A 19,212-nucleotide genomic window follows, 5' to 3' on the forward strand; every position below is an offset into this window, starting at 1 on the left:
CACACACACCGAAGAATGGTTTTGTGCACCACGAGGTCAGACACCAATCTGCTGACAACAACACAAACACAGCAAACGTGATTAACCTTGATGAAAAAAATGATTCTATCTTTCTTCTTACTCTCTCTCTCTCTCTCTCTCTCTCTCTCTGTATCACATTTGTTTCTCCACACAATGAAGAGAGAAAAAAAAACATGTAATTCCCAGACAGGTACGTCCTAATTAAGCAACAGCCGAGGCAGCTCAGAATCAATGCCCTGATCCCTGGCCAGCGAGCAAGGGAGCTGGCTAATTCATGCACACCGCCCGCCCTCTCCCCCATAAAGCCTGGCCAATATCCATTTTCCTGAAACGAACCGAATCATTTAGAATTTGGTCGGGGATTGATTAACATTGTGAGGCAGTGACGGTTCAATATTTATACCCATTGAGAATAAGGAAGGGGCCAAATTATGGAGCATTTAACTGGAACAACGCTTCACATACTAATTAATTAAAAGCAAAATAGGGACTTTTTTCCCCCCCTGTTTTTGAGCTGCTTGCTGTGTGGGACCAAAGCTTTTTACAGGGCTGTAAGTCAACAAAATGGAGTCATCATCAGTACATTTGACCTGATCAATACGTGTATAAAGGTACGGTTAGTGTGTGTATGGATTGCTCTGGCTTACGAGAGACCTTGACTCAATATGAAATGTAACTGTCTTTTCCTGCTCTCAAGAGGGACCAGGAAACATATAAAATAAAGCACATTTAACTAAAAGAAACAGCAGAAATCACAGGTGTAAAAAAAGGACTACCAACGCCTACATCCCCCAAGACTGCTACTAGGTAGTAACTGTGATTATTTACAATAGTAAAATAGTACAATTACAGTGTATGTGTACACTGTGGGAACAAAAATCTATTACCATTGTGGGGACTCGCATCCAACCCTCCCAAATGAGGACCGCTCAAGTTCTGAGATAAAGTTACATGTGGAGACAGTGGACTTGAAGTAGATACACAGCTTTTGCAGACATTTCAAACGCCTTAGCTTATATTCAATTTCGCATTTCATATTTACCCACACGAGAAGTTCATGCAAAGATGTACCCAGATACTGTGTGACGCATATGTGTGAAATGTGGCACGAATCATGCGTCACAGCATGTGTTTCCGTGTGTGTGTGTGTATACAGACAAGCAGCCCCTATGCTTCACTAATGTTTGCATGTCCCACAAATTACAGACTCAGGAACTGGATTGGTGCAATCACAGCAGTAATGTGAAATAAAGTAGCAGTGATTGCAGTTGGGCTAACACTATATAATATAGTATATAGTTCATAAAGTGCAATCCATGCACCGAGCGACTGCGTCTAGTGCTTTTTCATCACTCTGTTTGGAAACTTGGTGAAGTGCTCGGCAAACACGTGCTGATTGACAAGTATTGGACTCTCATTTTTTTCAAACAAATCTTTTTACCCCCCCATCAGCATCCGTCGGGCATCAATGTGACGCCGGACAGAAACACAAAATATTTGCTCAAACTTTGTCCGCGACAGAAGAGCCAAACCCAGCTAATCAAGTTTGAGTGTCCCGACTTTTCTTTCATCTCATCAGGAGTAGTCGGGAGTGTGCCCTTAAGCAATGAACCTAATACTTCCGCCTATTTTCTGTCAATTTTAGCCTAAGAAATGTAACATGGTGTGCAGTCAGCTCCTGATGCCGGCCACCACTTTGTAGGGAATGCCATGTAATGAGGCTGCCTAAAAGGCTTTCAGACTTTATCAAGCAATAAAAGCGCCAGGTCTCCAGCCTACCACTATTACCTGGCAATACTGCAGGATGTTGCCATTAAGCAGCAGTTGGGGTGAGTTGTGGTGGTGATGGGGATATTTAGGATCCCCTCTCACCCTTGACCCGACTCCCCCTTTATCCTCCGCCTTATATCTCGCCTGATATACGTTACAGTTTTCTGATGGATTTCGACATTTCCCAGATTATCTCCAAAGTATGTTTACAGTCTACAGCTCAAGCTTGCCTTCTTTTCTTCTCTTTTTAGGTCTTATCACATACTTACAAGGATTTACCAGGATTGACACTGTTCTTTATCTGGTTCAAAACAAGCCCCGTTATCAGAGGGTAAAGAAACATAATAGGGGCCCTACGTTTACTTGGGGATTGATAAATTGACAGACCCTAACAAGCAATTAAGTGATAAATAAGGGTTCAGTGTTGTTCTTCGTGGCAGATCTGGTAGATAGAGAGCATAGTCTATTACTGGGTCCTAAGTCCTATAGTGACTGAATGAGTAACATAATTAAACATATTTATGGGAATAAAGTACACATAATAACCACATAGATTACTATTTTCAATAGTCCAGAGAAACCTTAAAGTGAACACAGTATAGCCTCACAAATCTTGACTTGTCTACATTTGGACATTTGTATGATGTGCATCTTACCACAGTGTAATAAAGAGGTATATTTGTTATGTTTCATATGTTTATCAAGGCTCAAATGTGGTGAATGTAAAACCAAAGAGACCCGGTCTTCAAATGTTGTAAGAGAATATTAAATGTTCAACGTAACCCTGTAACTCAAGAAAACATTCTTATGGCAAGAACTTTATAAGGAGCAAGCATACAATAGAGTAACACAACTTTTTTTTTTTTTTTAACAAGCACTATCACTGCTCAAGTACACTAATATGAATCCAACAAATGCAACTTTATCACAACAGAGTGCTCCTGCAACAAGTAGTATTACAAGACTAGTCGTCTTTCTATTAATTTCAGCACTAGCCACACCCGGTAACAGTCATAACACGTGCAGCTCAGCTACCATCTGCAAGGTGGCAGTTGGATTTAATACACACTTTAACTCACTGCCCCTGCCGAAGCAATACAGGACATATCCCTTAAACTCCTCCTCCCCTCCATCAATACACACACTAACTACCGGAGCAGTGAGCACACCTAGACAAATGCTCCTGTAAAAGTTGTTTTTTTCACTAAAGAAAAAAAACGTTTCTTCCATTCTGCCTCCTCCTCTGCTCCTCTCCTGCACTCCCATGTGGTGTGATTTAAGATGGGCAAGCTATGGAGAAACTGTTGCCCTCCATCTCTCCCCCCCCCTCCCCCCTCTCATTCTCCCTCTCCCTTGGCCTTATTACAGGCTGTCAGTTTATTATAAAACATTAGGAAAGCAGAGGGACACTTGCAGTTACTGTCCTATCGATCGGCAGGGATAGATTCTGTGATTTAGAGTCCGCCTCTGCCCGCGCCCTCCACATACTCGGTCTCCTATTAAGGCACCAGCGCTTTGCTTTTGCTATTGATGTCTCAACATTAACAGTTACAAGCTGCTACAGAAAATCAATGTTCAACTTTTATTACCAGCTGCATAACGCAGAGGACCTCCCGCCAGCTGGTACTTAGCAGTCAAAAGGCGGCGCGGACGGTCCGCCCGGCACGTCAGGTGTTTTCTAAGTGATATCTGCAGTAATATAAATCCTGTGTACAGCATAATGGGGATTTCAGGGGGCAGTTGAGGGACTAAGAGCTTAGGGGTACAGCATAGGAAAGTATAGCTCGCCAAACAAATTAGCACACGCTTGCAAATATCAATGTCTGCACCTGAACAGAGATTTGAAAGTGTGAATGTATGACAGGGAGGGAAGTTTCTTTATATTGAAAAACTACAACAAAATAGACACTTTTCTTGAATCTCTTTGAACACTGCCGTCAACGCACCTCCAGTTCTCCGCCACAAAAACACTCACATAGTATACTTTAGTGTCATCAAGCTAAAATGACGATCGATCTCTTCAACCACCACCAACGACTGTCCATCCATCCAACGTGGATGTGTGTGGGCTGTAACCCAGGTAGCGTGGATCTAGAGCGGCTGAGGCCTCTCAAACATTTATGAGGAGCTAGCGAGCAGTGGTACGGCAGCCCTTCTGGGACAAACAGCCCCCGGTCCTGTACTCTCAGTCCCGATCAATGGAACTCAAGTTCATTACACACACTTTTCAGCCGAACGGCAGCAACATTTTCCCTCCCCCCCCTCCTCCCCTGATCGTCGAGCAGCCCACCGCTGGGGCTGCATTACACTTGCTTGTTTACGTGACTGCGTGTAAAGGGGAAGACGGGGGCAGGGAGTGTGTACCGGTGTGCACATGCGTGTGTGTGTGTGTGTGTGTGAACAGGAGCTGTTCCCAGCGGCCAGAGCTTGAGGTTATCATTATGTACCTGTCGGTCCGCTGCAATGCTAATGCTAATGCATTCTCAGTGGCCACAGTTTGGGTCCCAGCGCTGTGCTAGCTGGGTTGCTATTCCTCTCCAATTAGATGCTGAGGGATGTCTGTTTGGGGTAGGGAGGACTCACATTAGTCGAAGAAAACAGACTCAGACTACAAATTCTGCATACATTGGAAAATCCCACTCTTGATTTAAATGATTTGAGACCATCTACTCGCTGGTGGTGATTTCACGTGATCTATTCAGTTTAGGGGACTTTTTTTTTTTTTTTTTTTTAAAGGAGGTACTGCACACTTACACCTGTTTTTGAACTGTAAACGACATGACTGCAATGTGATGAAACACATCAATGCTGATGTTGCTGTTTCTTAACAAATGTATAAAAATCAGCATTTCAAAAGGCTAAAAGGGCTTAAGCTGGCTGTTTTAAATCGGAACCTTGCAAAGCTAATGCTGACATAGAGTCGACTGATTGGGACTCATCTATGTCATTCAATTTATTAACAGAGGCCAAGGGATGTCACGGAGAAACTCCTGCCCCACACATCTACTCTGAGGACTGTGTGTCTATGCGTGTATGGCAGCAGGGGGGGGGGGGGGGGGGGGGGGGAACTGCCACAATCATACACCTATTGATCAGATCGCCTGCCTCGACCTTACCTAAACATTACATACAAACAGCAACAAAGAGTTACACAACCCTCCACACAGCCCTCTCAATCAGTGATCATTCTGTCTTGGTTGCTCTCAGAAGCCCTCACTGACACACACACACACACACACACACACACACACCAGAGGTGGAAAGAATACTAGAATATTGTACTCAAGTAAAAGTACTGTTACTTTAAATATATATTACTCAAATAACAGTAAAAACACTTGTGTCAAAAATGTCTATATGTATAAGTTAACAGTTAACACTGATAAACGTTCCTTTTTTTGCATTTAAAAAAAAGAGGGGGCGATAATCACATATTATACGATTTTTAAATTAAAAATCTTTCGTCAGCAAAATAGGTCGAATGAATCTCAACTTATACACAGGTGTTGCAAAAGCAACAGCAAAAGGAACCCTTCTGCCAAAACCAACAGAGGGGCACTTTACAGTCTGTGCATAAATACAACTTTATCAATTATGAATGTGCAGGATTTGATCAGAAACAAAAGTCAGATAATCACACCAAAATGATGGATAATAAATAAAACATCATATAAAACAATATATCAACTCCACAGCGATTGCAGCAACTCGTACACACATATTGCAGTAAAGGAGAGACTGCGCCGTTGTTACGCACTGCGAAGGGCGCACACGCAATGTTGCGACGCAACGATGTCAGTGTGTTATTGTACTCACTTTTCTGACGGGCACCGCGAAATCTGCTCAGATTCCCCCACTCGTTCGTTCTCATAGAATAATACATCCAGTCCACACGGCCTCACTGTCCAAGTACAACCAGTCCATTCGGTCCCTCTGGGCCCAACACACCTCACTGAATTCCGTCAGTCCTGGAGGACCCACCGCGGGCATGTTGGCATTTAGCATGTTAGCCAGAGCCAGCGTGCCCCTACTGTTCAGGTCACAAACATCGTGGTGTGTCACACAACCAAGTGGTGCGTTTAATCAGTTATTAGAAGATAGATGCAGCATTGTATCATGCTAACTATGCTGAGGTACAGTAATTGTAATTATAATCACACCCCATAGGGACCCTTATTGATTTGATTGTGCTTGAAGTGCGCCCCGGCCCGTGAACTCGACGGACCATGAACGCAACATGTATCATTTCCGGAGTGCAGAGAGTCTCCTCTCTCTCATGTGACTTTTGTTTTTACTCTGTAACAGATGCGACTCGAAATGTATGGCAGTACAATATTTGTAATACATAGTAGGCTACTTTAGTAAAAGTAAAATTACCAATTTAAAAATAATTACTCAAAAAAGTAGAAGTACACACAATAATGACTTTTTTGGTGAGAGTGAGGGTATTTTGTTTACTTTCATCCTCTGACAAACACACATATATATATATATATTTATATATATATATATATATAGGCTGCGATAGGCTTAAGACTTCTTTAAGCGTATCACAGGTCAAATGTTCAAAAAATAAAATATGTAATCAGATGGACCTCCAGCTTTACACACACACACTTTGTCAATCATTTGTTAAGTTGTAAATGTGAATGGCTTCACTCCGTCAATCAGTAGGAGCAACAGAATTAGTGCTGCGACTGTTGTTTCCGCAGCAAAGACACATCTTTATGACAAAGCATTTATGGCCACTATAGCTCATGATGTGTCGTTAGTGTTACTCAATGGACAATCATTACTACAGTAATGTAAAAGACAAAGGAATGAAATAAACTCAGCGGTGTAGCCTACTGGTTGAGCAAAATAAAAAGGAAGACACACAAACTTATAGGAAAAGACTTAATGCCCATTCAGAATACTACTGTAAATCAAATTCCTCCCTTTCTATTGTAAAAAGAAATCTTGTTTTTAGAATGAAACTTTCCATTTTCACTGACATTCTGACTGACTTTACCCTTTCAAACTCGTGAGCCTACACATGAAAACACTGACGATTACAGTAGAAGTAAAAATAATCCTCTACATTCACCTGCCGCCCTGATATCACAAATTGAGCTCACTGGCATCACAGAAATGTCTGGCATATTGGTTGTCAGCCATTGTGTTCCTGTTTGAATGTGTACAGTGAAGAGGCATGTGTTTAAACTGGTGGCGGTAAGCTATACGGTGGTCAGGTGGCTGCTATAAGATTATACACCCTCTTCCCTTTGCTCTTTGAGCTTCTGTGTATGCATGCTTGTCTTTGGACAATGTGGTTACGAGATACTTCTGGCAGGGCAGAGAACAGCAGAGCTTTAAGGTGATGTGTGTGTGCATGCTGTGGCATGTGTGCACGTGTAACCAGAGACAGTGATTAAACGTTTTAAAGCACAGATGATCCAACAGGTGCTCGCTGTCCCTTGTCCTCCCGGCCTTTCTCTCTCTCTCATTCTCTACTTTGAGCCCCCACCCTCTCTGTGACCCCCACTCCTGAACCATCGCAGCTCCTTTCTTGTCACTTCGTTCTTGTGCTGAAGGATATTTTAAGCAACAAAGCCCTGTGAGTCTACTGTCTTACCCACAACGAGACATACATGTTGAGCACAGCTAATCCTTTTATTGCATTATAAAAACGGTAAAAACTTTAGAGCATGCTTGCAAGTGTTGGAAATAAGGGTCAGGGAGCCAACACATGTTGAAACACAAGCACTTCTTTGCACACAAACACATCATCAGAATAAAATGTGTAATGAAAAGGAATATTCCTGGGCACTGCCAGACATTTGTCATGCCAGCCCTTGGATGTATTCAGACAATAAAGTTGTACTTCAGTGCCACCTGGCACAACTGTACATTTGTTTAGTGCTCATGTGATGACTGACACATGGAAACTCAACAACTTTACAACTGCCCACAAACAAAGATCTGATAAAATAGAATGATTCTTCTTTTTCTTCTTCTTATGCTTCTTCTTCTTCTTCTGTGCCTGCTTCTTCTTCTTCTTCTTCAGATTGGGCGCAGATTGGTAAAAACATCAATACTTAGGGAATTTAAACATCCAGGATCTTATCTAGTTATTTCTCTTCTTCAGTTTTTTTTTCTTTTCATCTTTTGTACTTTTGCAGTTAGAAATTGCGCCAAACATACACCCAACAAACACCACTCCACACTTTTGTATCTTTGTGGTTTATCCTCAAAATTACTCATTTCCTCTAATTCCCTTGTAATGTGTATTTGAAAGTCTTTACATTTGGCACAGAAGAAACAACTAGTGAAACCCCAGTCCTCCAAATCAACTCCAGCTTTGAGAGGCAGTGTGCAAACATGCCATCTTACATTAGCCCTGAGGTGGAAGACAGAACGGACACCGCCATGCAATACATTCGAATAAATTAAACCCCAATTTGCACTTAAGTTGACTCCACTTGTCACATGACAGGGGAAGGAAATCACACAGAGAAGTAAAAAGAAGGTGTGGAAAACATGCTGCACACTCTTTAGTCCGCACTCTACCGGCTGGCTTCCATCATCAAACAAGAACGAGGCAAAAGAGGAGGGAGAGAGTGGGGTAGATTTAAAAAGAGAGAGTGCAGGAGAGGAAGGAGTGAGAGGGAGAGGGGGGAAAATGACGCTATGGATTAACTGTCCTTCATGCTGAAAATATACATCCCCAGGCGCTTGGCACTGAATTATTAATTCAAATTTGTCAGAGAAAGAATGAGAGAAATCTATTGACGGGGAGACGGGCCCTTTAATGGTCTCATTAAAGGGGAGGCTTCCCACACTAGGCACCTTCTGTACTGCTGCAGGAGTTTTCGGGGCGATGGAGGGTTGGAGGGGGGGTACTTGACCCCCCAATGATTTTCTGTCACTTTATCATAAACAAGAAAGGTTGACATGCCCCTCCACTCCCCAATGCTTTCCCTCCACCACCAAACAAACCCTGTGTGTAATTAGCCAAGGGGTGCAAAAGTGCAGTGAATGTAAACGAGGTTCACACGCGTGCATTGATAGAAAGAGACAGCAACTACACACACACACACACACGCATTATAAGTTGCAGCCGCTTCTACTGTTGCTGACAGGTACAAATGAAGTGAGGGGGTTAAAGTCCAGAGGACTCTGAAGAGTCCCCACACAGGTACAGCCATATTGATTTCTAATTCATTCAAATTAGATGTTGTTCCATTGCACTGCTCCATTACCTCAGATTACACCAAACAGTGACTTTTCTTCTGGATCGTCGGTCATTAGATTGGAGCCAGTCAGTCAAGTGTTAGCGTCATTAGCTGCATATAGCTACGTGACTGGGAGCTGTTTTGCTGGGGGGGGGGGGGTTAACTGTCTGTAAAATCCAGATGGCATTAGCAAGGTGAAAGAGCAGGGACCTGTGGGTGCACTGTGCCGTCCGAGGTCAGCTCATTGAAAGGCGTTTGTTTCAGCCTCCAGGGGGACTAAAGAAAGGGGCAATGAGAAACGGAGGGGTGGGGGGCATGGGGGGACTAGGGGGACCACAGATTCATTGCTGATTCAAATCTCTCAGTATCCCTCTGGCAAATGGATTTTCATAATGCTGAGACAATGAGATTTTTTTCTCCCCAGCAATATTATTTTCATCCCAGTGAGTCCGCAGCTTGATAACACCAACAGCAGCAAATGGGGCCAGTAAAAATATTTTAAGCCACAAAACAGAAAAATCATTGAACTCTTGACGTGTGAGAAGCTGGAACCAGAAAATATTGGCTATTCTGCTTGGTAAGGGATCAACTAATCGATTAATTGACTAATTGTAGCAGCTTCATTTTATCAATATGACAGCAAATAATTACCACCTTTAAAGTAGAGTAACACATACCATCCTATGTCAAAAAGTCTGAACTATCCCTTTAATACATATTCCCACTGATATTATCCTCCCTGGCTGTGCCCATCTGTTGAAGGCCTTTAAGTCCACAGCTACACAGAGAGCCAACTGATACAGGATGTACATTCGTTTTCCCCTTCACCCCAGGATAAACCCCCAGTATCTTCCAGCCAGCATAGTCAATGAGCTAAGCTTGTCTCCTTCCTGCTCGGAGCGCCTTTTCTCTTGTTTATTTTATGGGACCTAAGGCACTTTTCCTTTCCTCTCAATATCTCTCGACCTCTCTCCATCGCCCCGCCGAGCCCGCCGACCCGTCCTTGGGCGACAGGACTGAACCGGCCACTACCTGTGCAGCTTAACAACAATAGCAATGTTGTCGGAGGAGGTTAAGATTTGACTTAATATATCCCCAACTGGACCGTTCCTGCGTAATTCTCTTTCACAGCCACATGGCGTTTGGTCCCCCTGAGTGGCAAAAGGGAGGGGTTGATGAGTCGGAGGGCAAATTGAGCCTTCATGCTCTATTCTAACACACTGACAATAGTTCGTCCCCATTGGTGGCCACAGGTTTCCAGGAACTGTGAAACAGTTGATATTATGTATTGTTAGCGCTGGAGGATATTTGGCCTCTGGACACTGGGCTCTATGTTAGCTTGAGGGCATGTAGCTACAGTATATCACTCTATGTTGGTGAAACAAAGGGTCACTTTTCAAGATGAAGGGTCACTGTTCGTGGCTTAGTGAGGCCTTTGTTAAATGATTAAACCGTTAATGAGTGCAAAGGATACTTCCTGAGATCCTTTCACGTCATTAGATACTGAAGAAAAGAAATGTACTAATTAACTATGGCCAATGGTTGCTCTGTATGCTCAGATAAAACTGTCCACCAAGAGGTATATGTTGGGTATGTTGTTGTTGTTACAATATATATATATATATAATGATGTGAGAAGAAATAACCAGAATGAAAAATATGCTGATATTACATTGAACCCCACTTCACAATAACATTAAATACATTCTTGTCACATGAAAAAAAGTCTAAAAATAATAATTAAAAACAACGTGGATGAGGTGTTTCAATGTAAATCCAAGCCTAACCCTATATTATAGCCCTAGGGCACCTGTATGCCAGTATGACTGGTCGAACAGCATCTAAAATCTCTATCACCCACGTCAGAATAAGGGGGCTGTGTCCGACAATTTCTGATAATGACAACCCACTTCACATCATGATTGGCCTGGTGAGCAGAGGTGAGAACTTTTCTCTCTCGAGCTCTTTCTTCATTATTTACACAACTATTTCTGTCACTTTTCAAACGTGCAAATGAGTGAAGCTCTATGAATGTCTGTCGGGAGAGACTGTCAGAAAGTGTGCAGCATTATCCCCCATATCTAAGTGATTATCGCGTCTCGCTTCTGTTAATGACAGCCGGCTTTTTAACCCCCGCATCTACAAACAGTCATGTTTTGCAGCATGTAGCAGTATTTGTCTGTGCGTCAAGTCATTGTTATTAGAGATCAACATTCAGCTGATACATCCTGTGATAGGATAATCACTGTATGATGCTAGTTATCCTTTTAGCCTTTTGTATCGGTCTCAAAAAACAACCATTTAATGTTAAGGGGCAATCAACATCAGTTTACCCTCCCCTGTATTTTTATTCGCCTCTAATGTGGAGGCGTTGTATCTGAGAAAAGGGAATTCCCCAAACGGGACTTGGAGGAAAACAAGGAAGCTGAGATCTCCGGGGAGAAGGGAAACTTGTTTGCTGGCAAGCGTAGATAGATGAGGGAAGCAGAGTCTCCCGTAGAGGAAAAAAATCAGACACACACTTCCACGTGAAATGCTGTCAGTGGAGTATTGATGCGAGCTGCTGTATGTGTGTGTGTGTAGCTGTTAGTGCGGGTTTGCATGACTTTATTGTGGTTTGAGGGTAAAATGGGGGTAAGGGAGGTTGCTTTTCTCCAATACAAAGCCCAGCTGTGCACTGTAACTCAGATTATAGCCTAAGTGATACTGTTAACCACGGGGCCATTGCCCCTTGCCCCGTGAACCTTATTTGCTTTGATTGCCCTTGCTGCCCTGTTTTTTAACACCACACTCATACACACTCACACAGCCGAATTCTCCAAGTGAAGGCACAGCTCTACATGTAGCTTATTGTTGGCAGTCTTTAGTCCTCACTTTGTGCCGTCAACCCACCCAGAGTCAAAGGTTATTGGGTTCTGTTCTTTCAACGCCCCTGTCTCTGATTGGAGCCGAGCTGTGAGGCAGATTAATAATGGATAAAGTAGCAGTTGACAATGCTGACTTGATAACAATCCAGTAGGGTGCAATAAAGAGGACTTGGCCTGGACATGGGTTCAACTCCTCGTTCTTTGAAGCACCGCTGCTGTAGTAAAAGGTGCTTCAGCTTTGATCGTTTTGGCTCGTATACACGCCTGTGAAAGTCCCTATTGGAAGAGCAGGAGCCTCCAATTCCCGCCTTTCCAGGAAGTGACCAGTTTGTCTTCTACTCACGTTTAATTGGTCAAGTTTACTGACAGCACTTGACTCAATAACTGTTTATGACCCAAGAGTTTTATGTGTTGTTTTTGGACAAAGCAGGAAACATATGTTGTGAAGTTTGAAAGGCATAGTGACTTGGCAGCATGTGACTGAGGTTTATTGATTGGGGCACTAAAAGTGTACTGTTGAGAGACCATGGTGTTATTTTGCAATGCATAACATGACGGCAAGATGACATGACTGAAAATAGGTGATAGTGTGACGAGGAAATAGCATGATGGAAAAAAGAGGTGTGGAGGTAGTAAAAGGTATGTCTGACATGTCAGGTGAATGCCTTATACCACATGAGTTTTGTCTTTATTCATAAAACATGACTTTAACTGCAACACATTTTTGTCTTCACAAAAGGTGTTTTATGTGATTAAATCTAAGCAAGTAGAGTTTAACTTCAAATGTAGAAAATTATCATTTATGTGCACAACACTTAATCAGCCCTTTCTGATCTTTTTCACCCCTCTTGTTATTACAATTTGGCTCAAGTGTCAGGTCTTAACCACCTAGTATCTGTTACCAGGCTGTCTTACTGCACAGTGCAGTATGCTTTCGTGTCTTAAAGCAGTAAACAAAGTGATGCATGTTTTCTTGAACTTTGACACCAAGTGATGTTTTTTTCATTTTATTTTTTCCGATCAGAGTTTTTGCACACCACAGTGTCCAGTCTGTGAGGCATCAGTGAGATCATAGTGTAGTAATGGAGCGAGTATTTGCATGAGTGAATGTGCAGTGTGTCTAAATGTTGTATGTGTCCCTGGAGCAGGTGGATTACAAGGGGCTGTGAAAGAGTGTGAAAGCACATGCGGACACGCACTCACACACACGCACTCACAGCACAGAGCAAATCTTGTCTAATTAAAAAGCACAGCAGTGATTTCAGGGGCTCTGTGATAGAATGGATGTGTGTGTGTGTGTGTTTGTGTGTGTGTAGGTCGTTGGCTTCAGCATGATCGCCCGTCAAAAGAAACAATGTATTCTGCGGGACCTCAGGGTTTCCATTTGAGTATTCAGACACGGCGCTGCAACGAGCTGTGGCTGTTTTATGTGAAAAAAAAGTTGATAATTAGTCCCACAGTGACTGAACAATGAGATGGAGAGCGAAAGAGATAGAGGGGGGGGGGGGGGCGCTTAGCACACTTAATGCTCCGACCTGACACTGTCTGGGAATCATTGATCAATTGTTTTTTTGCCCCTAACCCTTTTCTCTCCTTCATCACCCCTCTCCTGCCTTTGAATGATCAGTAAATTGCAATCAAATCACTCGTCTGATGTGATTAGCAACAAAATGAAGCAACATTTCTCATCAACCTCAGTGTTTTTTATTTAGTTTTTGTCTGGTTTGCAAACGGGACTAGGTATCGAACTCTTATCATTTGTGCTTTTTCTTTCTTTTTCGTAAGGCCTCTTTTTTTGTCTCAAAAGGGACTCTGGTAATAATTAGCAATTAAAATGCTGTCTTTTTGCCTCACTTTCCACTAATTAGCTTGACAGAGATGTTGGGTACAAATTGTCTGTAGTTTCCCCCCCCCCCCTCAAACGTCCACACATACACCCATCAAACTCTCCTCCACATGGATACACACACAAACACAGTCAAAATCTTTCTGAGAAACCATGGCAACACCTCATATGTTTTCTGCTGTGATCTGGGCTCACCTTGTCATGTTGCTGCAGACTCTGACATTGCTGAATTGATTATATTGCAGCATGAGATGTTATTGACGACGCCTGTACTGCAGAGGAGACTTGGCCTTTATTGTATCAGATTACATTACAAATTGTACTTTTATTAGATGAAATAAATGCCTACAAAGTACATTTGTAAAAGTATGCCGTTATAATACATTTTCAGACTTTTAGTTTGGCGTTGCATTTGAAGGCTTTTCCCTTTAATTTATGACCATTAATCAGTGGTTGGTCAACAAAACTATCATCATTTTATGGCAGAAATGATCCCTCATACCAACATATATTGTATTCCAAAAACTACCAGGGCTGTAACTGAGGACACTGAGGTCATGTCTTCTGGGTTTTTTTCTGGGAATTTGGGGGTTTAGACAATAAAGAGTTGTATGTTCTACAGTTAAAAACTTAACACATGATGGGGATTTTGTGTGTTGATTCCAGGTTTAGACTCAAATGACTATGCTTTGAGACAGTATTTAGGGAATGTAGAACAAATCTGAATGAAGTTGAAAAATAAGGGGTGAGGGGAGGTGCAGTGGAGGGTTGTGAATTCTTCTGAAATCAGCAAAATGCATAAACACGATCTCCACATTTTTAAAAGACTTTTTTGAGCAACTCAGAAACTTTTATATCCACGTCTTTGCTATATTTAGTTTATTGTGCAGATAAGAACAAGTGCATTATTTTTCTTGTTGACCTGCGTAGGACGTCTGTGTGTTAAAGCCTAAAGCCCTCAGTCTACTGGGTTAGCTTATGTAAGGCTATATCAATGCTTCTCGGAGGTGTTGCTAACGTGAAAGCCGGTTCAGGAGTCTGATAGGGGGTCAGACAGCTGAGTGGCAGCAGGAAAAAGCACATGCCATGTTTGTTTGGAGCCTTCTTTGTCACCGGCCGCACCCCCTCCCCCTTTTCCTGCCCTTCTCTTGGCCTTATTTAGCCCCCTCCGTGTCACCCAGAGGTCACGGTGATCACATGCTACACGCCAGCTCACACATACACAGGCAACACAGGAACAAACAGACACACACACACACACACACTCACATACATATTGTAATAGCATGGTAGAGTGCATCATAGATGGAAGTGCCTTCAAGGACCTGCTTCTCATTCTCTAGACCTCATTAGCTGCTGATTTATCTCCCCCTCCTTCCTCCTAATGCTCTAGGTGGGTGGATGGTGTGTGTGAGTGTGGGAAGGGGGTACCGTGTGAGAAAAATGATGTGTATTTCCATGGATTAGTGTCTGTGTATGTGTGTGTGTGTCTGAGAGACAGGCAGACCTTTAGCGTTAAAGATGGTATATTTTAGTGAGGGTTGGTGTGTATGTGTTGGTCCGGAGGTGTCAACTAGACACAGGGACTCTGTCATTCCACATTAGCCTACTGTGAGCACACTCAACCTGGGGTCAAACAGATTAATAAATTATCACACACACATACACACACAGAGCTACTATCTGATTAAATATTCTGCAGCACTGCGCTCCATAATCATGACAAGTACACACAGCGCTTTTGTTCACCATTATCCATTTAGGAAATTTTTGTCTTGTCTTGCAATAATCTGTTCGAGCCCCCAGTGAGCTTATTATTGTCAAGGAAAAGAGCTTATAGCTGCACGTAAAGGTAATACTTTGGAAAGATGCAAAATTCATTTTTAAAAAGGAATTAATAGTGAAAAAAAGACTTCCCACTATTATGAATTCCAGCGCTTTTATTGCACCCTGCTGTTTAAGTGATTACTGTTTCGCACAAGATTGATGCTTTTTAAAACACTAAATATCTTTTTTTTTTCAATAACATTTACAGCACATTCTGTTTTGTTATGATATAAAAGACGAGGTGAAGCCATTAGGTTAAGGAGCAGCTCTGGTACTAATATGACTGTAACTCTGCCCTACATAATTCATTGACTCCTGGGGAATGAATCTCTTGGGTGGAGGACCATTTTTTTTTTTTGCCTTTACCTGATTCCCTCTACATCGCCGTCTCAAGAGATGATTCACAGGGAAAAAAAAAGTGGATGGAGGGATATTTCGTCATGCGGTTCATTTTTAAGTCCTTTTTAGAATAAAAAAAACCAAACATGTCACATTGTAGCAGTGTCCCCTGAGAATACTAATTATTCCAACCTTTTCTTTGAAATATGAACCATTATGACCCATGTATTTGTCTCCATGAGGATACTGTAACACTATAAAACTGTCTTGAGTTATAGTTGCTGCCATAAAAAACATGAGACATGAAGGCAGCAGATGTTAAAAAGTTTGCTAGCATAACTTTGCCGAAATATAGGACTGGATCCAATCTAACCATGGTGATCGGATTCTATTGTTGTTGCCTTTTGAAACTCAATCAGCTGTTGTGTGAGATACCATGGCTTGTAATTCTTGGCCATTATGTCTATGTTTAGGCTCTGTTATTATTTTTAATTTCTTTATCCTTATACTTCTCAACAGCACTCACAGAGAATGCTTAAAGGTCAACTTATCTAACCTCTTGATTTGCTTGCTCCCGTAGATGTGAAGAACCTGGAGAACTTCCACCTGGTAGAAAGTGTCCAGGAGCAGGTCAACGCAGCGCTGCTGGACTACGTCATGTGTAACTACCCGCAGCAAACAGACAAGTTTGGCCAGCTGCTCCTCCGGCTGCCAGAGATCCGAGCCATCAGCCTGCAGGCCGAAGAATACCTTTACTACAAACACCTGAACGGCGACGTGCCCTGCAACAACCTGCTCATTGAAATGCTTCACGCCAAGAGAGCTTAGGAGGGGACTGCGCTGCCCATAATGCAGCTGAGCAGACATCCTGAAAGTTTTGTTGCAGCCCAAAAACTCCTAATGACTAAACCTCCAGCTCAGATTTGACTGAGTGATGACCTGGTGGATGGAGAGCAGAGAGTGTTAGCAACTCTTGTCTACATTAAGCTCATTTTGATCTTTAAGTTACAACTTGGGAGTACAGATTTGGACATACACGTGCGTAGAGACAGATCATATGCACACACAAACAGCATATGGATCCCTTCATTCTAAAAAAAAATAAATAAAAAAAGTCTGAAAGAACAGCTACATCTCCTCAACCACACAGAAAAAGTACTGAAAGGAAAAAAGAAGTAAACAAACACTTGAAACAAACACTGCATTTGGCACGAGATGGGATCTAATCGTCTGTACGAGCACAGACTATCAAGACTGGCGGGCTGCAACTTAAAGAATTAACAACCCTTGGGTGTTTTAGAGCTGGTGACATTGTGAGAGGCTTTTTGTGCTGAGAAAGGAAACTGAGTAACCCAGGCCATCTTTCAGACAGCTTTGAGACTACAGTGGTGGCTTATTTTGGTCGACGATCCTCCAGTGTGCTCTCTCACTGAAACCGGCTTTTAGCTTCCGTTGGTACCGTGAAGACAAACGGATAAGCAGTCCACCAGGCCAGGGACTCTCACCTACCGTCACATCGGTTCCTTGAACTCACATAAGACGCCTGCCACGGCAGCTCGATCTGATTTAGAAGGGTGAATCGACGGTTTCAAAAATAAACGTCCAAAAGAGGAAGATTCTTTAATGAACAAAATGATAAATAGGCCGATAAGAAGAAAAATACTAAGATGTTGTTTTTTCTCATGAAATGGTAGTCATTTGCTCCTCATGGTCACCTTGTGGTTCCCCTTTCTTATTCCACCACCCCGAATCATCTTAAACTATGTACCTCAGAAAGACCAGTGTTAAATAAATTCAATTAAAAATGTCAGCTGAAACAATTGTATTTATAGCCCTTTTCCTGCAAAAACAAAACAAAAACAAACCCTCCTGTTTTATTATTTCAAACAAAGTGTGATTCTGGAGACGGGGAAGGATCGACCCTGCCTTTGTCCGGAAAGACCAAAGCTTGCTGCAGAACAGAAGAAGTAAATTACAAAAACCTTAATAATCAGTATTATAAGAGAAAAAAAAAAGATTTTTGATGTCACAGTTATGTGAGTCTTGCCTTATTTCATTACCATGCTAGATAACCGTGCAGATGTGAATGAAAATATGTACAAATATATATATAAAGTATTAATGTTGTAAAAATAAAAAAAAGAATAATTCAACAGGTGTTTACATTAATATGGTCATATGGGAGAGAACTGTGATGAATAAGCATAAATTGCAAAGCAATGATTTCCTAAAAAATGAAAACAACGAAATGAAAAAAAAGATCCCTCTGGTTTGATTTCTTTGGTGTGTGTACAGTGTTTTCTTTTTTATTTGTTTTTAGCAGTACTTAAATTATGTCGTGAGACACTAAAATCAAAAAGGAATCACACTTAAAATATTAATTTCTATCTGTGTCTGCTGGCATTCAAAACATTTGTTTCTTAAGCATTGCTGTATAAGAATTCCGTTTCACTTTCAACCTTTTTTGTAGACTTTTTTTCCTTTTTTATTTACAGTGCTTTGACCTTTTTTTATGTACAGTATGTCACTGGTTACGCTTATTAATGAAGATAATTTATTGCTTCTCTGGGTTTCCATCTTTGTGTTACATGACGTGAGGTGTCCGCACCAGAATAAATTTGTTTACTGTAGCATGTTCTTGTTTTGTTTCCACAAGTAGTTCAGTGATGCAGGTCTGGAGCAAAATAATGGGCTTTCAAAAAAAGGAAGAAAAAAAAAATAATCACGGCAATTTCTTTGTCTTTTAAATGTTTATGCAAGTCAGTACATTGAAAAGAGTATTGTATTTAAGCAAGTATGTGTGAAAGATGTTTGTGCCACATCGGTTTTTCTTTTTAACCTGATCATCATCATCATTGTTCTTTCCGGTTTGCTCTTATACCAAAGACTGCATCTTTTCCTCTGTGAGCTGTGACTTCTAGTATTGCGTCCAAGATGAACAAAACTGACTTGTTTTATTTTAATTCTTCTTAAAGAGTGCCACCCTAAATTATTTTCATGTGGAGTTTTTCACATGTACTGTAGTTGTTGTTACTGTTTTTGTTTTCAAAATGTCCCAACACTTGCCTCCCACAACCACCTGTGGTGTTTATTTGTTTACCTGTCAGCATTTGTCAATTACTGTAAGTCATAGAACGATCAAAAGTCTTTCAATGGCATGTTTAATGTACAGAAGAATTCCCTTAAAACCCCCATTTCAAGAAGCAGTTCCTGGTCCCGAGCTCCATTTTCTGACACTCTCATTAACTGTGTCTATCGATCAGACAATCTTTTATCACCCACTTTTTCAAATTCTCCGTTCAGTTTCTGCAGCTGCCTTGGACTTCCT

The 19,212-nt window shown here is 41.8% G+C and overlaps 1 protein-coding gene across 1 annotated transcript in view; it reads left to right on the plus strand.

The window, feature by feature from the left end:
- The window catches only part of nr5a2 (nuclear receptor subfamily 5, group A, member 2), a 65,562-nt gene extending 47,072 nt beyond the window's left edge, over positions 1-18,490 (plus strand). Inside the window, exon 7 of the mRNA XM_079157525.1 lies at positions 16,465-18,490. Coding sequence (XP_079013651.1) covers positions 16,465-16,712 — 248 coding nt within the window. The 3' untranslated portion in view covers positions 16,713-18,490. The remainder of the gene's footprint in view (positions 1-16,464) is intronic.
- The last annotated feature ends 722 nt before the right edge of the window (positions 18,491-19,212 follow it).

Source organism: Pholis gunnellus (genome assembly GCF_910591455.1).
Source record: "Pholis gunnellus genome assembly, chromosome: 4".
Classification (NCBI taxonomy): Eukaryota; Metazoa; Chordata; class Actinopteri; order Perciformes; family Pholidae; genus Pholis; species Pholis gunnellus.